At 35.7% G+C, this 26110-nt stretch overlaps 1 protein-coding gene across 2 annotated transcripts in view; it reads right to left on the bottom strand.

Annotated features, from left to right (window-relative positions):
- Positions 1-8477: 8477 nt before the first annotated feature.
- HHLA2 (HHLA2 member of B7 family) overlaps positions 8478-26110 on the bottom strand; it is a 100500-nt gene continuing 82867 nt past the window's right edge. For both annotated transcript variants that reach the window (XM_020999952.2, XM_020999956.2), the window contains 5 exons: positions 25300-25563; positions 20984-21301; positions 18127-18192; positions 13572-13659; positions 8478-13281 (listed from right to left, as the gene is read on the bottom strand). In XM_020999952.2, coding sequence (XP_020855611.1) covers positions 13260-13281; positions 13572-13659; positions 18127-18192; positions 20984-21301; positions 25300-25563 — 758 coding nt within the window. In that variant the 3' untranslated portion in view covers positions 8478-13259. The remainder of the gene's footprint in view (positions 13282-13571; positions 13660-18126; positions 18193-20983; positions 21302-25299; positions 25564-26110) is intronic.

Genomic DNA, 26110 nt, shown 5'->3' with positions numbered 1-26110 from the left:
CCCTTCTATTCCCTCTTTTGCTGAAGAGCTTAAGGCTCATGCAGAACCTGGAAGAAAATCCACTAGTGTTACATGATAATTTAGTAACGTACCCTCTTCTCAATTAGCTCAGAGCCTAGAAAGGAAAAGGGCAAGAGGCTGTTGGCAAAGAGCTGAAAGTGGGGGAAAATCCCTCAGGTTGAAGAAAACACGTAGAAAACAGACTATAGAAAAGATAATTGAAATACATAGGGAAACTTACGGATGATACAGTTCTCATTGTGTGTGTGTGTGTGTGTGTGTGTGTGTGTTAGAGAAGAAGGGGAGATGGGGTAAAGAGCATAGAAAAGTGTAAGACTTGACATTGATCTAAATAAGATTAACTAACTCATGTCTGGTGGCATGAGATGAATATATGTTTTGTCATAGGTAACTTTTTCTTACCTGCTCATATGTATCTGTTTATAACAAATAATTTTAACAGATAACATTTATATAGCACCTAGTATGTGCTAGGAACTGTGCTAAGCACTTTACAATTATTATCTTATTTGATGTTCATAAAAACCTTGAGAAATTAGGTGCAATTGTTATCCCCATTTTACAGATTAAAAAAAAAACATCTGAGACAAACAGAGGTTAAATGAGTTGCCCAGGATCACACAGTTATTAAGTATCTGAGGCTGGTTTTGAACTCAGATCTCCCTGACTTCAGGTCTGAGGCTGCATCCACTGTGCCACCTGGCTGCCCCTAACAGATCCTTGGGTGGGAAGGGGAAATAGCCCCCAGTAAAATAAGGGTCAGGAAAAAGAAATATGAACCTATCAGCTAGACCAGGGGTGGGGAACCTGTGGCCTTCTAGGTCCTTAAGTGTGGCCTTTGTACTGAATCCAAATTTTACAGAAGGATTTGTAACAAATCCTTCTATAAAATTTGAATTCAGTCAAAAGGCTGCGTTTAAAAGGCCTAAAGGCCACAGATTTCTCATCCCTGAGCTAGACACTTCCAACCTATCTGATTGGAATTAAAGTCTGGCCTAAGCAGAATTATTCTATTTCATTTAATCTCTGTTTCTCTCTCTCTCTCTCTCTCTCTCTCTCTCTCTCTCTCTCTCTCTCTCTCACACACACACACACACACACACACACATATATATACCTCTCTTGGTGCAGCCAACCAAAAAAGGAAAAAGATAAAAATAAAACATTCTCTCATTCCTGAGATTTGTTATAATGAAGAATAAATTAATTCTGTCTTCTACAGGGAATCAAGGAACCGATAATGACCTTTTCTCTTTTTTAACACAAATTTGATGGGTCTGGAGCAGATCATAATAGATAATAAATTAGATTTTGATAACACTATTGAATTTCATGATGATGGTCTTCTAGATATGTTTGGGATTGTGAAATTGGAAATTGAGGTTTTAAAGAAGTTGGATATTTGTACCCAGAATGTGTTCATGAGAGCATTCTTTTCCTCAGTGCCATTGGTGCATTGATAGAGGGGGCACATAAGTTCGCTGAAACTCTGTATGGATTCTACTTAAGTGCTGTATGAGATGTAAAAATGTTTCCCTCTTCGAAAGCCGAGTCCTTAGGATGAGGAAGTTTTCATTGCTCTGTCTGATCTCAAAGAACTGTGTGGTAGTGTGATTTATTACCCGATGCTTTTAAGTTAAGCTCTTCATGTGAATAGCTACCTGGCTCAAAACATTCTCATTTTGATGAACAGTTTGATGAAAAGGTGAACAGAATATTTCTCTCTTTAGCTCTTCTTTTCTAATTGTGATAGAAATATTATTTTAATTCTAAAGTAATGAAAAGAGTTGACATTTATATTTTTGTTTTTCAGTTGTTTCAGTCATGTCTGACTCTTCATGACCCTGTTTAGGATTTTCTTGGTAAAGATAATGGAGTGGTTTGCCATTTCCTTCTCCAGCTCATTTTACAGATGAGGAAACTGAGGTAAACAGGGTTAAGTGACTTGTCCAGGGTCATGTAGCTAGTAAGTGGCTGAGGCCTGATTTGAACTAGAAATATGAATCTTCCTGACTTCAGGCCTGGCACTCTATTAACTGTGCCACTTAGCTGGCCTAATATTTATGTAGTGCTATATAATTTGTAGAGCAATTTACATAGACTATCTCACTTGTTCTTCACACAACCTTGTGAAGTAGGTATTATTGTTCTCTTTCTTTCTTTCTTTCTTTCTTTCTTTCTTTCTTTCTTTCTTTCTTTCTTTCTTTCTTTCTTTCTTTCTTTCTTTGTTTATTGATGAGGCAGTTGGGGTTAAGTGACTTGCCCAGAGTCACATAGCTAGTAAGTGTTATTTGTCTGAGGCCAGATTTGAACTCAGGTCCTCCTGACTCCAGGGCCAGTGCTCTATCCACTGCTGCCTGCCTTTATATTATAGAAGATAAACTGAGTCCCAAAAAGGTTAAATGATTTGACCAGTCACACAGTGTCTGAGATGGTAATTTTTTTTTAATAATTAAATTTTATTTCATTTCTATGTCTGCATTCTTTCCTTCGCACTTCTACTCATTGAGAAAGTAAGAAAAACAAAACCTGCTACTCACATGTATAGTTAAGTAAAACAAATTCCTGCATTGACCACATTAAAAAAAAAGTCTCAATCTGTACTCTGAATCTATTACTTCTCTGTCAGGAGGTGGGTAGCATATTTCAGTAAATATATTGATCAGAATTTCTAAATCTTTGAAAGTTGTTTGTCTTTATGATATTATTGCTATTATAAACATCATTCTTCTGGTGTTGCAAAATGTCGTCTTCTAGTGTATCTCTTTTAATTAGATCTATTATTTTTTGCTATTATTTTGCCTGAGATCATAATTGCTACAGTGCCTTTTTTATTTAAGTTAAAGCATAACAGATTCTGTTTCAGCCCCTTATTTTAACTTTATGTATATTTATGTTTCAAATGAATTTCTTTTAAGCAACATATTTTTGGATTCCTGTTTTCATGCATTCTGCTATTCTTTTACATTTTACAAGTGAGTTCATACTATTTACATTCACAGTTATGACTGTTAATTTTATATTTTCTTTCATACTATTTTCTTATTCTTTTCCTTTTCTTTTTTTACCAGCTGCTTTTAAGGGTTTATTTTTATTATGGTTAATTCCCCTGTTACTCTACCCTCCATCTTATTATTCCCTTCCCTTTACCCCTTTCCCAAATATTTCCCTGTTAAAATAAATGTCATTTTATAGCTAACTCTCTCTCTTTTTCTCTTTCTCTCTCTCTGTTTCTCTCTCTGTTCTTCCTTCGACCAATTCAGATGAGGATGAGGATGAACCAGTTCAGGTTCATGGGTCTTCTTTTAACCCCCAATCCCTCCTCCTTATTCTTTTGATTTCTACTTGTGCATCCCAATTATGTAAGATAATTTCCTTCATCCTTTCTCTCTCTCCTCACCCTCTGTATTCCTCTTGCCCTCCTTTCCATTTTTTAAAGATCATCAAAATTTAAAAGAATCACTCCCAGGTCCTTTGTCTACTTAGGGCCTTTGGTAATGATAGAATTCTGAGGAAATGTAGATAGCATCTCCCCATATTAGAATGTAAAGTTTATCCCTGTTTAATCCCTTATACTTTGTTCATGTTTTTATTTTTATTTTTTGCTTCTCTTGATGCTTGTGTTTTCATTTCAAAGTTCCTACACAGCTCTGGTCTTTTCATCAGAAATGTTTAGATGTCCTCTTTTAAAGGTCTGTTTTTCCTCCTGTAGAATTATGCTCACTGTTTACAAGGTAAATTATTCTTGGCTATAAGCTCAGATCTTTTGCTTTTAGAATGCTGTATTCCAAGCTCTCCACTTCTTTAGAGTGGTGGCTGCAAAACCTTCTGTGACTCCTTAGTACTTGAATTCTTTCTTTCTTTCTTGATGCTTGCAGTATTTTTCTTTGACCTGGAAGTTCGGGAGTTTGGCTATAATATTCCAGGAAATTTTCCACTGCGGCTTCTTTCAATAGGTGACCAGTGAATTCTTTCTATTACTACTTTGTTCTCTGGTTCTAAATGAGGTGGTATTAAATGTGAGTCTTGCTAATTCCAAGTTCAGTGCTCTATCCACTGCAGTACCAGTTATCTCTATAAATTTCCACTTTTTTTGGGAAGATAAATCTGTGTCAATGTAAGTCATTGGGTACAATCGGCCAAAACATGCTATTGCCAAAGACAAATGAACTCAAACATGTATAAAATAAACATGTTTTCATGTGTTTTTGCCTGAATAGTACAGACCTTATATCAATTGGGTGAACTAATAGTGCATTTATATATGTCAAGTGAGAAATCATTTCGAATGCTATAATTTTGAATGCTTAAGATGTAATTGTAACATTGGAAAGTAGCCATCTTAAGATAATATTCTGCCACAAATAAGATTAGGTCTGTGTGCCCGAAATGTACATATTAAAACAAATGGCATGTAGGGTCTGAAATTTGAAAATGTAATTTGTTTAATAATAGATCAGGCAAATTTAAAACCAATCTACAAGAAAAAAAATTTAAGTAGAATCTAAAGCCTAGAAATGTTAAGTCACAATCAGCAATGTAATCCTAAATTAGTGAAAGGAATGCTGGACTTGTATTTAGGAAAAACTTATGGTCAGGCCTTGCTTGCTGAGTGGCCCAGGAAGCATAATATGGTACCAACAGCCCAAAGTCAAGACATAATGGACCTAGAGAATTGGGCAGACTTTTAAAAATTATTGATCACTTTTGATTTTATATCAGCTCCATTTCCCAATACTCCCTTCTCATTCCTTGTAACAAAGAATAAAAAAGATTTTAAAAAACAGTTCAACAAAACAAACCAACACATTAACCAATATGCAATGTTTGTATGGGAGGGAGAATTCTCATGTTTCCTCTTTGGGACCAAGCTTGGTTATTATAATTTCACTGCATTTTGTTTCAATTGTTTTTTTTCCATTTACGTCATTGCAGTCATTGTACGTATTGCTTTCCTGGTTCTGAGTCCATTGATGTTCATCTAAGTTTTCTCATGCTTTTCTGAATTCTTCATACTCAATATTGCTTATAGAATATTGATTTTTTATTATGTTCATGTATCATTTCCTGTTTAGTCTTTCCCTAATCAATGAGCACTTATTGTGAGTTCTGTAGTATTATAAAAAGTGCTACTTTAAATATTTTCACGTTTGTGGAGCCTCCCCCCCCCATTGACATCTTTGAGGTAAATGCCAATTGGATTTCTGAGTCAAAGTATATAGATATTTTAGTCTTTTTCTTAGAAGAATGCCAAGGTATTTTAAAGAATATTTGAAATAATTTATAACTCCAGCAACAGTATATTAGTGAGTCTGTTTTCCCATAGTTTTGCCAATATTTCAGCTAGATGTCACAGTGTATAAAGGACCGGACCTGGAGTTGTGAAGACCAATATTAAATTCCCTCAGACACTTGCTAGCTATGGGACCATGAGCAAGTCATTTAACATCTGCTTGCCTCAGTTTCCTCATCTGTAAAATGGGAATAATACTAGCACCAGGATAAAATGAGTAATGTTTGTAAAGCACTTTGTGAACTTTAAAGCACTATATAAATGTTAGCTATTATTATTCACAACTTTTGTCTTCTTTGCTGATTTGCTAGGTGTAAAATATAACCTCAGAAATGTTTTGATAAGCTTTTATTATTACTGATTTGGAGCAATGTCTCAAAAGGGTGATAATCATAACGATAATGATCATTTCTACTTGTGAGAATTATTTGTTCATATTCTTTGACCATATATACATTGGCAAATAGAAACCAGATCTTTATCAGAGATATTTGTCATAAAAGATTTTCCCCCTAGTCAGTCGCTCTTCTTATCCTACTTGCCTTGATGTTGTTTGTCCAAAAGTTTTTTTTTCAATTTCATGTAATTGAAATGATCTATTTTATCACCTCTAACTTTCACACTTGGTTAAGAATTCTCCCCTTAGCTATAACTGAAATATACCTGACCTGATTTTTTTCTATATTTTTAATAGTCTTTAATATTCTAGTCCTGTATCAGTTTTGAGCTTATTGTGGTATATGGTATAAGATGTTGTTTTAAATCTAATTTCTCTCTGTTTTCTAGTTTTCCCCAGCAATTTCTGTTAAAGAGAGAATTCTCTAGATGGATTTAATGATTTTGAAGTTTAATTTCACAGATGCAGAAATCACTAATGCTGATGTGGGCTCAGAAGAGATGGTAGGAATCCACCTAGTGGAGCATCACATAGTGGAAATATTTGCCTAAGGAGATGGTATCCTCCCTCTGGAAAATTTAGTATAGTGTGATCTGTTTGCGCTCCTGTGTGTCTAATGCTTTAATATGAATACACTGAAATGTCAAAGGTTAATTTGGTTTGGGGAAAGCATTTCTCCAGCAATTAAAAAGTACAAGAGACCTTAGGAAATTAGAAATAATCTCAGGCTTCTCTGACTGTGTGTGTGTGTGTGTGTGTGTGTGTGTGTGTGTGTGTGTGTGTGTGTGTAGAGCAGGAGGGGAGTCATTAATTATATGAGAAGAAAATAAGATTAATGAATATTCAAATCTGAAGGAAAAAATATGAAAAAGAATGACCATATTTTAATGTAAATTAAATGGATCTCTTAACATGATTAGAAAAATTATTTTTTATTACAAAGTTTCAGATTTATTGAAATTAAAAGCTACCTAGATTTCATAAATTCCTATATCATGATAACAGCTTACTGATTCAAATATTTTCTCTCTCTAACCTGTGCCTCTCTTTCATGAGTTTGGTAATTCTGTAGTGGATCATTAATGGTAAATTTGATCCTAAATTCATTCAGACCTTTCACCACCTTGTTTAGAAGACTAAGAATGCAGTGTCACCTTCAAGGACTCCAAGATAAGGGCATAGAATCAAAAGAGCCTCTGTTGAAGACAGCTGGTTGGATAGTGTTTCAATGAAGTTGTTGGCACAACACCAGTGTTGAACTGTGATAACCAATTGCCATCATGCTATGAACTGGGGTCATCACTGCAAATGGAGTGTAGTGTAGACTCTAGGAGGCTGTCCCAATTTTGGATCGTCTGGAAGGGTAGAGAAGGTAGTCTTCCAAAGGCAATGGAAGGACTTTCCAAAATCATTCTTTATTGTTTTCTGTCACTTAGAAGAGAGACAGACTCCAGAGGAAGAAAGAGCATGGTTCAATGGAAAGAATATCAAATTTTTCCTGCTAAAGTGGAGTCATGGGGCTTGAATTCAATCCCAGTTCTAACATGTACTGTTGAATTCACCTTGGGCGAATCACTTTACCTCACTAAGCTTCAGTTTTCTTATAGACAAAACAAATGGGTTGGATTGGATGGCTATGAAGTTTCTTCTAGCTCAAGATATATCATTCTATGTATACCCTCATGATTAACCATAACCTGGTTATTCTTGGCAGCCATGAGATCGGTGCTGTCAGGAAGTTTTAAAGAGAGGTAAAGAGTTCCTGACCAGGCAGCTCTGAATTGTTTTCCACCCCTGAGATCACAGGAACAGAGGCACCAATCAAATGTGAAATTAGAAGTTTCCAAATTTTAAGCTTTAAAACGAGGACAATTGAAATATTGAAAGGTTTCAGAATAAGGGCAGGGCAGGAATAATAGGACATGAGAAAGGAAGAGGAGATGACCAGAAAAACTCTGTTTTTACAACACTTTTTTTTTTTTTTGCTGCTACACTCCCCAGAAACATCTGGGGATACTGGCTTTGAATGGCACAGGTGGTTGTTATGAGACATGAGCTACAGACTCAAAGCAAGATACAATATTCCCAGAAGTGCCTGGAAGAACCTACAGGGCCTACACCTTTAGCCTGTGGGCCTTGGCTATCTCTGGTGCTATGCCTTCAATAAATCATGCTAGGAAATGTAAATTGTGGGTCTGTGTTCTGCATTTTTTTTCTCTCTAGTCAATAGAGGCTCTTTTGATTCTATGCCCTTATCTTGGTGTCCTTGAAGGTGACACTGCATTCTTAGTCTTCCAAACAAGGTGGTGAAAGGTCTGAATGGATTTAGGATCAAACTGATCATTAATGAGCCACTACAGAATTACCAAACTTCCCATCTGAGCACAAGAGAGAGGTACAGGTCTCCTCAGAATCACCTATTTAGAGAATTGTGCTGATAGGAAAAGTGCTTAGTCAACTTTCATGGTGTGTCATCCTCTTGCTTCCACAGCCAGTTTTGGATCATTGTAGTCTTTTTATTTCTGGAGTCTTTTTAAATTGCATTTTATTTTATTTTCCAATTATACATAGAGATAATTTTTAGCATTCATTTTTACAAAATTTTGAATTCCAAATTTTTCTGCCTCCATCCCTTTTCTCCTTTCTTCCTAAAATGGTAAGCAATTGGATATAGGTTATATATGTGCAACCATGTAAAACATATTTCCATGTTAGTCATATTGTGAAAGAAAAAACAGACCAAAAGGAAAAAAAAACACATGAAAAAAAAGTGAAAATAGTATGCTTTAATCTGCATTCAGAGTTCATCAGTTTTTTTCTCTGGATATGAATAACAATTTCTATTATGAGTCCTTTGTAATTGTCTTGGATCATTATATTGCTGAGAAGAGCTAAGTCCATCATAGCTGATCATCACACAATATTGCTGTTACTTTATGCAATGTTTTCCTGGTTCTTCTCATTTCACTTCACATTATTTCATGTAAGTCTTTCCAGGTTTTTCTGAAATCTACCTGCTTATCACTTCTTATTGCACAATAGTATTACATTGCATTCATATACCACAGCTTGTTCAACCATTCCCCAATTGAAGGGCATCCCCTCAACTTCCAATCTTTTGCCATTACAAAAGACCTGCTATACAATCACGATCTTAGACAAAGCAAAAGCAGAAATAGGTCTAATTAAAAGGGATAAAGAAGGAAATTATATCTTGCTGAAAGGTACTATAGACAATGAAGTCATATTAATGCTAAACATATACACTCCAAATGGCATAGCATTTAAATTTTTGAAGGAGTTGAATGAGTTTCAGGAGGAAATAAATTATAAAACTATACTAGTGGTGGACTTCAACTTTCCCCTCTCAGAACTAGATAAATCTAACCCAGGGGTGAGGAACCTATAGCCTTAAGACCACATGTGGTTTACTAAATCCTTAAGTGTGGCCTTTTGACTGAATCCAAATTTTACAGAACAAATCTTTTAAGGACTTAATTATTAACTATTAAATCTATTTATGGATAGAAACATTGATAATTTCATTAAAGAGAATGACAACAATGAGACAACATACCAAAATTTATAGGATACAACCAAAGCTGGGGAAAACTTATCTGTAATTGCTTATATCAATAAAAGAGAGAAAAAAAACAGATCAATGAATTGGGCATGCAACTAAAAAAAAAACTAGAAAAAAATCCCCAATTAAATACAAATTGGAAATCCTGAAAATCAAAGGAGGGAGTAATAAAATTGAAAATAAGAAAACCATTGAACTAATAAATAAAACTAGAAGTTGGTTTTATGAAAAAAACAATAAAATAGATAAACCATTGGTTAATTTGATTTAAAAAAGGAAAGAAGAAAACCAAATTACTAGTATCAAAAATGAAAAGGGTTAATTTATCACCAGTGAAGAAGAAATTAAGACAATTATTAGGAGCTATTTTGCCCAATTATATGCCAATAAATTTGACAATCTAAATGAAATAGGTGAGTATCTACAAAAATATAACAGAAGAAGAAATAAAATTAACAGAAGAAGAAATAAAATACTTATATAACCCAATCTTAGAAAAGAATTTGAACACGCCATCAATAAACTTCCTAAGAAAAAAATCCCAGGACCAAATGGATTCACAAGTGAATTCTACCAAACATTTAAAGAACAATTAATCCTAATACTATATGAATTATTTGGAAAAACAGATGAAGAAGTCCTACCAAATTCCTTTTATGACACAAATATGGTGCTGATACCCAAACCAGGAAAAGCCAAAAGAAAGAAAATTATAAACCAATTTCCCTAATGAATATTAATGCAAAAATTATAAATAAAATACTAGTAAAGAGATTATAACAATATATTACAAGGATCATACATTGTGATCAGGTGGGATTTATACCAGGAATGCAGGGCTGGTTCAATATTAGGAAAACTATCAGCACAACTGATTATATTAATAACAAAAGCAACAAAACTCATATGATTATCTCAATAGATACAGAAAAAGTCTTTGACAAAATACAGCACCCATTTCTATTAAAAACACCAGAGATCATAGGAATAAGTAGGGCTTACCTTAAAATGATAAGTAATATTTATCTAAAACCATCAGCAAGCATTATATGTAATGGGAATAAGCTAGAAGCCTTCTTACTACTATCAGGGGTGAAGTGATAACAATAAGAGAAGAAGAAGAAATTAAAGGAATTAGAATAGGCAAACAAAACTATCACTTTTTCAGGTGATATGACGTTATGCTTAGAAAATCCTAGAGAATCAACTAAAACACTACTTGAAAATATTAATGACTTTAACAAAGTTGCAGGATACAAAATAAACCCACATAAATCATTAGCATTTCTGTATCTTACCAACAAAGTCCAGCAGCAAGAGACAGAGAAATTCCATTTAAAATAACCATAGCCAATATAAAATACTTGACTTGCTACCTGCCAAAACAAATCCGGGAATTATATGAACACAACTATAAAACACTTTTCACACAAATAAAGTCAAATCTAAACATTTGGAAAAATATTAATCACTTATGGATAGGCCACGCCAATATAATAAAAATGACAATTCTACCCAAATTAAGCTATTTATTCAGTGTCATATCAATCAAGCTATGAAAAAATATTTCATAGAGCTAGAAAAAAATAATAAAATTCATCTGGAAGAATAAAAGCTTAAGGATATCAAGGGAATCAATGAAAAAAAAAATGCAAAAGAAAGTGGTCTAGCTATACCAGATCTCAAACTGTATTATAAAGCTATAATTATCAAAACAATTTGATACTGGCTAAGACATAGAGTGTTGGATCAGTGGAATAGATTAGGTACAAGTTACATTAGAGTAAAGGACCATGGTAATCTAGTATATGATAAACCTAAAGATCCAAGCTTTTGGGACAAAAATTTATTATTTGACAAAAACTGCTAGGAAAACTGGAAAATAGTATGGCAAAAGGTAGGTATAGACAAATATCTCACACCATACACCAAGATAAGATCAAAATGGGTACATGATTTACACATAAGTTGATACCATGAGCAAATTAAGAGAGGATGGAATAGTTTATCTGTCAGATTCATGGATAAGGGAAAAATTTAGGACCAAAAAATGTAGAGAACATTACAAAATGTAAAATAAGTAATTGTTATTATATAAAATTTAAAAGTTTTTGCACAAACAAAACCAATGCAACCAATAAGGAAAGCAGAAAACTGAGCAAAATTTTTGTAACAAGGATCTCTGATAAAGGCCTCATTTCTCAAATATATAGAGAACTGAGTCAAATTTGTAAAAATATAATTCATTCCCCAATTGATAAATAGGCAAAGGATATGCACAGTCAGTTTTCAGATGAAGAAATTAAAGCTTTCTATAGTCATATGAAAACATGCTCTACATCATTATTGATCAAAGAAATGCACATTAAAACAACTCTGAAGTACCACCTCATACCAATCAGAGTGGCTAATGTGACAAAAATGCTGGATGTTGGAGGGGATGTGGGAAAACTGGGACACTAACGCACTGTTGGTGGAGTTGTGAACTGATCCAACCGTTCCAGAGAGCAATATGGAACTATGCCCAAAGGGCAACCAAGCTAAGTATATCTTTTGATCCAGCAATACCACTGCCAGGTCTGTATCCCAAAGACATCCCAAAAAAGGGAAAAGGACTTATTTGTACAAAAAAATTTATAGCAGCTCTTTTTTTGTGGTGTCTAAGAATTAGAAATCAAAGAAATGGCCATCAATTGGGGAATGGCTAAAGAAGCTGTGGTATATGATAATAATGGAATATTATTATGCTATAAGAAATGACAAACAGATAATTTCAGAAAAACCTGGAGAGACTGATACCAACTGATGCATAGTGACATGAACAGAAACAGGAGAATTTTATACACAGTAACAGCAATATTGTTCTATGAAGAACTGTGAATGACTTAGCTATTCTCAGCAATACAATGATCCGAGACAATCCCAAAGGACTAAAGATGAAGCATACTATCTGCCTCCAGAGAAAGAATTGATATTGATTGAATACAGACTGAAACATGCTGTATTTCGCTTTCTTTTTTTTCATTTTTTGTCTTCTTGTAAAAATTATTTACATGGAAATGTTTTACATAATTGCACATGTATAACCTATATATCATTGCTTACTGTCTCCCCTGAGAGACTGTTTTTCCCTGGGGGAGAGGGATTGGAAGGGGGAGAGATAGAATTTGGAATTCAAATTCAAAACTTTAAATAAAAATGTCTTAAAACATTGAAAAAAAAGAAACTTTTAAAAAAGACCTTCTATAAACATTTTTGTTCATGTAGGTCCTTTTCCCTTTTTCATGATCTCGTTGGGATACAGACCTAGTAGTTATTTATGGAATCTTAAAAAGCATACAAACTTAATAAACATGGGGAAAAAACAGGCTATGTGTTTTTATGGTTTTCTGTCTCTGGATTGCTTCTGATGTTCTGTGGCTGTGTCAGAATGCCCAGGATATAAAAATGATTATTATAAGCTGTTTGATGTTTCCAAGAAGGACCATTTCAAAAGTGGCCTTTTTTTTTCCATCCTAGCATTATTGGAAACACTATCATATATCTCAATAATCAATGATTTGTAAGAAAAGAGACAGCAGAGCAAACTCATTATAACTACTAACTTCAAGTTCCTCACTTTCTCAAACCTTTCAGCAGGGTTTCTAACAAATAGACAAATTGACTGATTTCAGTCTTACCTTCTCTACCAACTTTTGCTTATTTTCTGATTCACTGTATCCTTACCTTCTGCCCTGCCTGTCTTTTGCCCATTTTGCCAGTACTATCAAAATATAATTCACCAACTGAATGATTGGAACAGATTCTGTAGAATCAAACATTTGCTGTTGAAATATCAAAGGCCAGTAAATCAGTGCTTGGTTAAACATTTTTCTCTGTCTGAAATATCTCCTCTGGGCCTTATGGGTGTTGTTGTTTTTCCAGATCGGAAGAATCAGTGTTTAAGTGCCTCATGGTGTTGATTTTCACAGAAGAGGAGGATTCATGCTGAAAAGGAAAGAAAGGGAGTAAGACAACTGTCATTTTGGCTGAAAACAATAAGTAGCAACCTGTTTGATGATGTACGTTTGATAATGTTTGATAACACTCCCTTTCCCCTTTTTCTATAAAAGACATGGACCATGGTTTATCATGGAAAGAAAACTACTCAGACTGATTCATATTTTTCCTTTGTCTGCAACCTTATTTATTTGAATTTGAAGAATGCCATTAGAGAAAAGGTGACTGTTTTACTGAAACTTGAAATTTAGGATTTGGATGAAAAGAAAATGACTGACCTCTCTCCCTCTTCTTGTTCCCCCGTAGGCCTGGAGTTTGAATTCCATTTTTTCTTCTTGTATATTGGTGCTGCAACTAGCATTGAAACTAGTGATGAAAAAAAAAGCCCAAATTGAGAAGATTTTTTGAACACAATAAAATTGTGGGGTGAAGGGACTAATTATGTCTGAAAGAGCATATAAAAGAAAATTAATAACTAGCTACCAAGACAGACAAAGAAAAAGACTTTTCAATATACACTCAGTTTGAGAATATCAGAAATAGGTAAGAAATCTGAAGAGAGGCCACAAGGATCTATGAAGTACAACTGAAATAAATCTAGTAATTAGAACCCATTTCTGGCAAAACTTTGTACTACATTTGCCTCATTTATTTTTACTTTTAAAATTTTTATTGACCAATTAACAGATATTTATTTTTCTCTCCATCCCACCTTCCCCCTGCAGTTTCCTTTGACCAACATTGACAATAACTGGAATGAAGCAAAAGAAGAGGGATATGATGAGCACTGGAAGGGTCAGTGTGAATGATGCTACATTTCTGGGGTACTTGTTAGAGACCCATCATTGGGATAAATCCTTTTTTGTGAGATTGAAGAACAGAGAAGTGGAGAGAGAGAGAGAAAGAGAGAGAAGAGAGAGAGAGAGAGAGAGAGAGAGAGAGAGAGAGAGAGAGAGAGAGAGAGAGAGAGAGAGAGAGAGAGAGAGAGAGAGAAAGGTTAAAGACCATTACACTTCGCTGAAAGTTATGGACATTTGACATTGCATTCCAGAAACATTAACTCTTCTGGAAGCTTTCAATCCTTTATATCTCTAGGCCAGCAATATTTATGAGAAAATATATCTTCCAGAGTTCATTGTTGGGCAATATATTATTTTTATAAAGAAAATAGACTGTGGCTCTTAAGAAGTTTGTGACTTTTTCACATGTAGCCTTCAGATTATAAAGACCTCTGAATATCATTGCTTAACTACTTCTCAGGATAGAGATACCCTTGGGAAGTGATGTCTAAAATACCTGGGACCTAATCCCCTTCCTAATTCTTGTTAGTCAAGGAAAGAGAGTAGATAAAGGAATCTCGCTTATCTTGTCTAACATCCTGGCCATCTACAAAACTTGAATCAACAGAGCAAGTATACACTGGCACCCTAAAATCCTGCACAAGCTAGTAAGCGTTTTTCAGAGAAATAGAAGAACCTGGAGAATGTGACTTCACTGAACCAAGAAAGGAGACAGTATAGGAGGGATAAGAGAGGTCAGCAGTAATAAACTCTATAGGGTCAAGGAGAATTAAAATGGAAAAAAGAACATTGCATTTGGTGAATAAGTAGTCATCAGTGATTTTTGAGAAAGTAGAAGCAGGGTATAGAAGCCAACCGCACCATCATTCTCTCAGTCTCCCATGTTGGAAACCTTAATGTTGTCATTGACATTTTCCTCTCCTTCCCTTCTCTTTTCCTGTCATTTAACAAAATGTTTTCTACCTCTACAATATTTCTCTCTCCCTCTCATTCTTCCTTCCTTCCTTCCTTCCTTCCTTCCTTCCTTCCTTCCTTCCTTCCTTCCTTCCTTCCTTCCTTCCTCCCTTTCTCTGTTTCCTTTAATCCATTGGAGAAGGAAATGACAAACTACTCGAGTATCTTTTCCAAGAAAAATCCATGGACAGTATAGTCCACAGGGTCATAAAGGATCAGACATAACCAAACAACAACCTCTCATTGCAATGTTTCTTTTATCCTTGTACTCTTCTCTTTTCCCATTGTTATCAAACTAGCATCAAACTAGGCCCCCATAAACTATGAAATAACTACTATTATAGCTTCCGAACAGGTCTTCTCACTTCCACTTTCCTCTTTCCTTTAAACTTTTTCATCCTGAAAGACCACATCAGTCTGAGAACTTAAACATCATCTGTATCCTCTGCCTCTGAGCCTCTCCTTCCCTCCATTTGCACTGTGAAGACTTTTCCCCAACACAACCTCAATTTAATGAGAGTGCTCAGGTCAGCCATCTTTCATTTCCAACCTGGCTGTATTCCACTGGACCTCTCCATCATGACACCATGATGAATACCTTCTTCCCCTTTTTATATGTTGTCTTCCCCTCTGACTGTAGATTCTTTGAGGGCAAGGACTGTCTTTTACCTCTCTTTGTATCCCTAGTACTTAGCATGTCACTAGGTCCATAGTAAGTGCTTAATAGATATTTATTGACTATACCACTGCCAGACTAATTTTCATTATGTGCAGATTTGAATACATTACTCTTCCAATTAAAACCTTCCAGAGCTCTCCTTGCCTTCTGAGTAAAGTTCAGTTTCTTTATCTGGCATTCAAAGCTATCCACTATCTGGCACCTTCTTATCTTTCTAATATTTCTCATCTAATTTCTGTTCCCATAGTCTATACTTTAGTCAAACTGGACCACCTTTCCTTACATATACCTTTCACTTTCTGCCTCTATGCCTTTTATCATGCTATTTCCTGTGCCTAGTAAGGCCTCCCTTCTCCCTGTTTACCAACTAAATTTCTACAACTCAAATTCTACCTCTAGTAGTAAACCTTCCTTGAGCAATCTCTCAACCCAAATTAGTAATTGTTTTCTTCTTCAGACCTCAGAAAGCACAGAGGAGTAAAGTAGAAAGAAAACCAGATATAAAATCATAAGACCAGAGTTCAAATTCTGGCCCTCCTATTTTCTTGACCTGTGACCTCAGGCAAATCACTTCACCTTTACGGACCCCTTTCCTCATCTGTTAATTCTAGTGAGTATGCTAGATGCTAGGAGGTCTTTAAGGGCCATTCCAGCTCTAAAATACTATGATCTGTTCACTTCAAATTATCTTGCTTCACTGTATATTAAAGTTCTTTATTTCTGTCTTGGAGAGGGTGAAGATTGTAAGCTCTGTGAGGTCAGGGACAATGTCATGTTTAAACTTTGCATCTCCTCTAGTGCCCTGCACACAGTGGGCTCTTAATAAATGTTGGTTCACTTATACACAGTAACAGAAGTACTGTGCGATGATCAGCTATGATAGACTTAGTTCTTCTCAGCAATACAATGGTCCAAGACAATTCCAAAAGACTCATGATGGAAAATGCTATCCACATCTAGAGAAAGAACTATGGGGTCTGAATGTAGATTGAAGCATACTATTTTTAGGGTTTCTGTTGTTGTTGTTTTTCCCTTTTGTTCTGTTTCCTCTTGCAAGACGTGACTAATGTGAAAATATGTTTAACATGATTGCACATGTATAACCTATATCAGATTGATTGTCATCTTGGGGAGAGGAAAGAGGAAAGGAAAAAAGAAACAACTGAAACTCAAAATCTTATTTAAAAATGAATGTTGAAAATTATCTTTACATGTAATGGGAAAAATAAAATACTATTTACAAAAAAAAAAGTTGGGTCAATTGAAACCTCCCTACAGCTACAAGGGCGGCAGCAGTGAAATGTCTTTTGGAGGATCCCGGGACATGTCTATGATCTACCATGTGGAATGTAAAAGGCCCATGGTCTGACAATCTTTAAGAACGGTCTGCTCCCACAATCTTTAAGAAACACATTCTATTGAAAAGAGCTCTAGTGGAGTAAGGAGATCACCATAGACAAACACTTAACTTCTCCACTCTCACTTTCCTCATTTGTAAACTGAATGACTTGGACTAGATCAAGGGTTCTTAACTTTTTTATGGGCCCTTTCTCAGAATGTTTTTGAATGAATAAAACACATAGTATTATAAAACAAATAATTATATTGAAATACAGTTATCAAAATATTTTTTAAAAAATAACTGACCCCAGATTCAGAACCTCTGGACTAAATGATCTCTAAGGTGTCTTCTAGCTCTGGTTCTACTATTACTTATTTCGATGCTCCTGAGATCTGTGATTTAATAAGTGTGGATGGTCCTTCCATGATTCAGATTATAAACTTTTTATTGCTGTGGTCCAAATATGCATCATTTTGAAGACAATCTGATGATAAATCTCTCCAAATTTAGCCAGGTTGGTCCACAAACAATAGACATATTGATTGCCAATGGCCCTATCTTCAATGTCTTTCCAAACTGGCAGAACTCTATCCAGAGCTTTCATACCTCTGACAAAGCCTTCGAGAACACAGTATCACATCCATACCATAAAGAAACATTGGACTGAACTTTATAGCTTAAATGACTTTTAGTTATTTAGACGTTGAATCATTTGGAGAGGTGGCATAGAGTAGTGTATAAGGTTAAGAAGACCTGGGTTCAAATATCATCTCTGACAGAGTAGCTGCATGACTACGGACAATATATCTAACCTCTCAAAGCCTCAGACAAATTTCAGCATAAATATATTGCTCTTTGATTCATGGGAAACTATCCTGGACAAGTCTTTTGTGTGTTTGTCCCATGAACTATGCTTTTACATGGATGCCATAAGAGGGACCCCAAATTCTACATAAAATGTAACTTTGTACAGAAAGGCTGTGGCTAAAAGCCACATATACATACAAATGTATATAAATACATATGCACACATGCATACCAATACCAAATATACATACCAATAAAAGCTAAAATGACCACCAAAATAATATAGGTCTTGTTGAAAGAGTTTCCTTGACCTGGCTCTATATGCAAAGAAAGACAAATTGTTAAATAGTTGCGCAAGCAAAAAAAGATTACCAAAAGTATTATGTGCTACAGTTTAAACCTTAACAGTATTAAAACAGTTCTAAAAAGAAAACAGACTGGTCTAACCCTGAAAGCTAAATCTATCACACATTTAATATTGACAAAATTAAAAGGAAACAATGACAAATCTGAGCAAAACCATTATTTGAATCCTGGATACACTTTAAAGTGGAGAGAGCAAAGTGAGCATTAATACAAGTATATGAAGAATTGAGAGAAGCATGGGAAGATTTATGTGAACCGGTACAGAGTGAAGCAAGAAGAAGGAAAATAGACATTATGACTACAACAGTGCTCTCTGTGGCAACTGCCTACGTTGCTTCTGAATTGCTGTGGAGTTGGAAACCTATTTACTTTAAAGTTAGCAAATTTAATGCCTTAAAAAAACCACTTTTGCCTCTTAGGTGCCCAAAATATATTACTTTGGCCATTGGCTTTGCTAAATCATGCCTGGGGGAAAATCATCTAAAATCTTTTGGCTATTAACTTAGGACATAGATACAGTGTGAAGGGCATTGAATTTATAATCTTAGGACCCCTAGACATTGTACTTATTATCTGTATATTGCAGGACAAGTAATTTAATCTCTTTGGGGCTCAGTTTCCCCATCTGAAATATGAGAGGATTGGACTAGATGGACTCTAAAGTGTCTTCCAGCTTTTGTTATGTTCTTATGAACAACAAACCAAAATGGAATTCCCTTTCTATCCAGAAATGGGGAATAATGAATATGGAATATTACACATACTATCAGTTATTATGAAGGTGTTGATTGAAATTTGCTAAACTGCTTTTTTTTGGCCTTCTTCTTTTATCCTTTGTCACAAGGGATAGCTCATTGGGTGGAGAGAAGAAGGAATATTTTTAGAAACTTAAGTTACATAAAACAAAATATGTCAATATAAAAATTTTAAATGTGAAAAACACCCTAAGTTAAATGTATCATAACCTTTACTGATCTTTGAGAATATTCTCAACTGAAAATTTATCTCTAAGACTATCCACATACTAAGACTTTTTTTTTTATAAATTGCCCCAATACTTTGTCACAATTTATTTTTGGTTTGTTTTTTTTTAAGGCAGTTGGGGTTAAGTGACTTGCCCAAGGTCACACAGCTAGTAAGTGTCAAGTGTCTGAGGCTGGATTTGAACTTGGGTTCTCCTGACTTTAGGGCTAGTGCTCTATCCACTGAGCCACCTAGCTGTCCCACACATACTAAGACTTCTTGACCTAAAAGACTAGTCTATGGATTGAAGTGGTCTCTTTAAAGACATTTTGTTACACAGAATTTCTTTCTTTCCAGTATTGTGTCAGAGTATATGCTAGCTATCTTGAATATTTGTGCACTTTTAAAGGAATAGGACAGGGGCAGCAGTGGCCCATCTCATCTCCCCAACCCCAAAATTCTATATAATGGCCTTTATAAAGACATATCTTGTTTTATTGTGTTTTTTTATCACACTGCAGATATTATGTTTTGTTGTTTTTTTTCTTTTTACCAAATTGAAGTGGCAACTTTGCACCATTTTTCAACAGCATGTGCTCACATCATGTCTCTGTGTCACATGTTTGTAATTCTTGCAATATTTCAAACTTTTTCATTATTATATCTATTATGGCGATATGTGATCAGTAATCTTTGATGTTACTATTGTAATTGTTTTGGGGAGCCACAAACTGTACCCATATAAAATGGTGAATTTAATCAATAAATGTTGTATGTGTGCTGACTGCTCCACTGACTGTCTCTCTCCTTGTCCTTGACCTCCCTTTTCCTTGAGACATAACGGTTTGAAGACTATTAACTAAACTTAGTTGGGTAAAGCAGTGATAGTGTTTGAGAGGATTGATTCCAATTTTGAAAAAAAGTTCTACTATGAGTAAATTTCTATCAAACAGCATTACATTCTACAGAGAAATCTTTCATGAAAGGAAGAATCAATCAATGAAGCAACTTCACTGTTCTCTTCTTTTAAGAAATTGCCGGGGCAGCTAGGTGGCGCAGTGGATAGAGCACCAGCCCTGGATTCAGGAGGACCTGAGTTCAAATCTGACCTCAGACACATAACACTTACTAGCTGTGTGACTCTGGGCAAGTCACTTAACCCCACTGCCTAGCCAAAAAAAAAAAAAAAGAAAAGAAAAGAAAAGAAATTGACACAGCCACCCCAACCTTCAGCAACCACTACTCTGATTAATCAGCAGCCATCAAAATAGAGGCAAGACCCTCCACCAGCAAAAAGATTATGACTTGCAGAAGGCTCAGATGATGGTTAGCATTTTTTTTAGCAATACTGTAAAGTATTTTTTAAATTAAGGTATGTACTTTTTAAAAGATATAATACTATTGCACATGTGATAGACTACAATATAGTATAAATTTAACTTTTATTTGCAGTAGAAAACCAAAACATTCAGTGACTCATTTTATTGCAACATCTACTTTATTGCAATGATCTGGAACTGAACCCACAATATCTCCAAGGTATGCCTTTAATGAAAATTTGTCCTGTTTGTTTTGAAAAAGGAGAGCAATCAATCCTTGACATCTCTATTTCAAGAACTATCATTTGATGGACACAGGGAATTTTGGATCAAGTGAAGATTAATTTCATTGCCAAAATCAGCTCTTCATTTTCTTGCTTGACAACTTATACATTTCTAGTTCTATTGACATACTTTATATATTGATAGTTCCATTCTATTACCAAATGCTACAACTTACCGACTGTCAAAGGTTGAATGGTGAGCTCCATATAATTTACAGATGAAATATTGCAGAGGTATTTCCCATTATCTGATGGAGTAGGAGACATCAAAGTCAAAGAGAACTTATACTTTTCTTGCATCGTGTCTTTGGTCCAAGTGAATCGATTATCAAAGACCATTCTATTTGAAGAACTTGAAAAAGATGCCAAGATTGTGGAGGATGAATTTTCTACTCTGTACCAACTAACATTTATACTTTTCTCTGGCAAAAAATCCTCATTTTTAAGTTTACATGGGAATAAAGCTTTTTTACCTTCTGTTGTTAAAAGAGAACCTAAAAGAGAAAGATTGATAATAGTGCATGGGTTAAAGTGATCATTTTCCACATCATATTCCAATATTTCAAAGATTTAATAAAAAGTTGAGAAGCAGCCTGTAGAATGAGGAAGATTCATTCTTGGGTCTTGGGGTCAGGAGGACCTGGTTTAAGTCCTGCCTTTTACCCATACTGGTTGTGGGATGATGGCCAAATCATTTAACCTCTGAGTTTCCCAAGCTATTCTGTTAAGACTCTATATTGTGCAACAGTTGCTGCATTTGTGGAGGGAACTGTTCCCTCAGGAACTCCCTACTGATGAAATCACAGGTGTGATGAAAATGAAAGAAAAGAAAAAGTAATGACTTTATCGTATTCAGTAATTATATAACCACAAAGTATCATTATTCTAATCATTTAAAAGTGTAAATGCAATATGAAAAGAATAAAGTGCTATGAGTTCAAATTTGTTTGGAAAATATAGCATTTACTGGTAAAGTCACCTGACGTTATGGCATTTTCCAACAACCTTGTTTTCCATAATGCCTCTATAAATGAGATGGGGTAAAGACTGGACCTGTGATTCCATTTGGAACTCCCATGTGAAGAAACTTCCTCTACAATGCAGGGTATCTCCTCTGCAACTTGGAGCTTAGAGAGTTACTTAGAGCATTGAGAAGTTAAGTGGCTTGCCTAGGGCCACATGACCAGTATGTACCTAGTAATTCTCTGTATGGCTGCCTCTTTGTGAGGGAAATGATAAAAAAATGAGAATCGACAATTATTATTGAAGACGCTGCTTTGAAATAACATAATTGTTACTCTGAGTCAAGAGACTCTTAGAAATTATTAAATTTTGTTTGGATTTGATGAAGGTATGTTCCCAACATATTCTACCTTCATCAAAACTCATCTGAAGTACTATGTTTAGCTCTGGCTATCACTGTTTAAGAGAGATGTTGATAAGCTTAAAAGTGTACAAAGGTGGGCAACCAGGATGCTGAATGGCCTGGAGATAGGCTGAGGGAACTGGGAATATTTAGCCTGGAGAAAAAAAGATTTGGGGGTTGGGAGGGGTGCTGGAGAAACACAATAGCTGTCTTGGAGAATTTGAAGGGCTGCCATGTGAAAGACATATCAGACTTATCCTGTTTGCCCCATAGGACAGAGCCAGTAATAAAGGGGAGAAATTTCAAAGAGGCAAAGTGAGGCTTGATGTCAGGAAAAAAAAGAAAACAAACCTCCTAAAAAATTTACTGTTGTTTAACTGATTAGTCATATCTGACTCTCTGTGATCCCATCCGTGGTTTTCTTGGCAAAGATACTGAAGGGGTTTGCCATTTCCTTCTCTAGCTCATTTTAAAGATGAGAAAACTGAGGCAAACAGTTAAGTGACTTTCCCAGGGTCACACAGCTAGTTATCTGAGGACAGATTTAAACTCAGGAAGACGAGCCTTCTTGATTCCAAGCCCAGTGCTTTATCCACTGCACCATGAGGACGTGAGAGCAGAGAGAAATGTTGCTGTTACAAAGTTAATGAAAACAATAATTCTTTTAAAAAGGAGAACTGGAAGAGAAGGATGTTGACAAGTGGTAGGGAAAGAAGTTGATGTTTAGTTGCTTTTTGGATCTTTTCAAAGCAGATTTCACATGCTGGCTGATCACCTTGGTTTTAAAATGGATATGGGGGGGGCATTCAAGATTTAGGTAGGGTATGTACTTCTGAGCTTTCTTTTGATTCTGGAATTCTGCGAAATAGCTCCAAGGAGCCTGGAGACATGTAGCAAATCTCATAAAGGTTGGAAATAAAGTAATTAGCAGCAATAACATAAGTGAGGCACTTATATCTAAGTGGATAGAGTTGGCCATGGTGTAAGGAAGACCTGGGTTCACTTACAGCCTCTGAAAGATTGGCTGTATGACCCTGAGAAAGTCATGTAATTTCTCAGTGCCTCTCTCTCCAAAACCATAAATTGTGTAGCAGGCTGCCCATCTTCAGGGGTAAAGGGTTTTTCTTCCAGCAATGAAATCCCAGGTCAGAAGTCCAGTCAACATACCTTCATTAAGTGCTTATTATGGGTCAAATCACTCTAAGTTCTGTCTTTGCCCTCAAGGAGCTGATGTTCTAACAAAGAACACAACATTCAAAAATGTTACATGCAAAATATTTACAGTATAAATGGAAGATGATATCAGAGGGAAGTCACTAACTAGGGGGTCGAAGTTGGGGTGAGGAAATATCCGCCTGCAGCAGGTGAGAATTTAGTTGAGTCTTGACAGATATCAGGGAAGCCTCTGGAATAGGGACACGAGAAAGGATAACATTCCAGGCATAGGGAACAGACAGTAAAAAGGTATAGAATTAGCAGATGGTTTGTTATATACACGAGAAACAGCAAGAAGTCCAGGATCACTGTGTCACAGAGTAGTACATGGGGAAGAGTGAAGTGTAAGAATGGAAAGGACCATGTCATGAAGGGATTTAAAAGCCAGAGAGGGTTTGACCCTTGGGAGGCAATAGGAAGTCCTTGGAGTCAACTTAGTAGGGGAGAGGTGATGGCATGACGTGGTCAGACCTGCCCTTAAGAACGTTCCTTCAGCAGCTGAAAGGACGATGGAGGGAGGTGCAAGGAGACCAATCTGAAGGCTGTATCAAAAGTCCAAGTATGAAGTGATGAGAGCTTGCACCAGCGTGGTGGCTACATGAGTGGAGGGAAGGGAATGGATACATACGAGAGATTTTGAAAGTGCAAGAGCCGGTAATAGATCAGCTATTTGGGGCAAGTGTAAGGAAAGAGTCCAGGATGACATTAAAGATGGAACTGAGGTTGTGAGCCTGGGTGCCTAAAAGAGGACAGTGCTGTCAAATGTAATAATAGGGAAGCCAAAAGTGGGAAGCGTTTGGGTCAAAAGATCATGACTTATACATACATAAGTATGTACAGACAGTTCTTGCTTCTAGTGGGCTGGCAGCAGGAACCCAGCTCTGGCTCTGGCAGGCTGCTGCAGAGGTGCTGGCACTGGGGTCCTCCAATCTAGGCACTAAGCCACCAAGCCAAGTAGCCATGGAGGGGTGGGGTCGAGCAGAGGCCCATGAGGGGAAGGGGAAGTCTGCAGGATGGTCCACTTACATGAAGTGAGAACTGGTTTTATATGTGTGTGTGTGTGTGTGTGTGTGTGTATGTATACATATATACACATATACACATACATATATACACTATATATATATAGACATAGACACAGACATAGCTGTAGATAAGTAGACATATACTTCTATTTTGATATACATGTGTATATATACATATATATACATACATATACATATATGCACTCACACACACACACATATATAGATATAGATATAGATATAGATATAGATATAGATATAGATATAGATATAGATATAGATATAGATATAGATATAGATATATAGATATATATACACCTTCGCTTGAATCTCTACATTATTTTGCTTGGTTCACATCAGCTCTCATATGTTCATTAATTATCTCTATAAAAATTATTCCTACATGTGTACATTGAGCTCTAGTTTCTCCCCTGAGCTCCAGTTTCAAATCACCAACTGCCTCTTACACATTAGAAACTAGAACGTCCTCTTGTTATCTCAAACTCAACATATTCAAAACAAAAATCATTATCTTTTCTATCCAAACTCTCCCCTATATATCTATGTATCTATGTACATATACACATACCACAAAATACATATATGCACATAGGCACACACATCTTATTGTACATATCCACATATGTATATATACACATACATACATACATACATGCATATACACACACACATCTTTCTCTGGACCTCTACATGCTTGGGTTCTCATCAGTTCCCATATGTTCATTTCTTATCTTTATCTAGGAATCACCTTCTATACAGCAGCCCACATTTATACAGCCCTTTAAGATCTACAAAAAACAAAACAACAACAAAAACCCTTCTGGGCTCTTCAACTCTCTGTGAGTAAAAGCAGTGGAAAGCTCACCTTCTGTTTTCCATTTTCCAATCCATCTTTGATTCAGTACCAAATTTTCAATAATGCATTCATAAGAGGAATTTGAGCCTGTGATATTGAGTTGACTTTTAACAGAGAGGAGAGGATGAGATGAAACTTCCATGTTGCTTTCTGGGTTTGTTGTGTTATTTGCTGTCCATGTTATAGTTGGAAGGGGATAAGCCCCAAATAAATAGCATGTTAAATAGTTATCTCCATTCTGCTCTTGATATTCCATTACAGGTGTGATGAAAGCTGGAGGAGAGAATGAGGGGTGGATGAGCTTGTAGCCACATACTCTTTCGCTGACTGTGGAGGTCTTGTACAGGTACTGTACGAGGTATTTGTACTGTACAGGTCTTGAAATCACATGATATAAAAGTTGGATTTTAAGAGCAAACCCAAGCATCTCTTAAAAGAAAAGCACTCTACAAAAAATTCTTCAAGCAAGTAATCCCTTTGCCGGATAATAAATGAGACAATACCGTTTATGTACTGTGTTTCCTAAGACATCCTCAACTACCTGGAATATAGTTGAGAACACAAAAGTAAGCAAGGGCCAACTGAGTAGTTAAAACAGATGTTTCAGAAGCAGGCACTAAAGATCAGGCACTTTGTTCAGACAGAGCCCCTCTCAGAGTCTATTTATTTTCACACTACACATGATTTCAACAGACTTGGTTATTTAGCCTTTAGCTTACAGTATATCAGAAAGGTTGAGTTACGAGGCTATTAGAAGCAGGAATGCTGATAGTAGCAAGAAGCAAACTCCAAAAGTCTGAGAGTGAATAAAACTGAAAAA

This window comes from Phascolarctos cinereus, unplaced genomic scaffold (genome assembly GCF_003287225.1).
Source record: "Phascolarctos cinereus isolate Bilbo 61053 unplaced genomic scaffold, phaCin_HiC Scaffold_726;HRSCAF=1367, whole genome shotgun sequence".
Taxonomy (NCBI): Eukaryota; Metazoa; Chordata; class Mammalia; order Diprotodontia; family Phascolarctidae; genus Phascolarctos; species Phascolarctos cinereus.
Note: the sequence above shows the minus strand (reverse complement) of the source record. Positions and strands in the feature narration are given on the sequence as shown.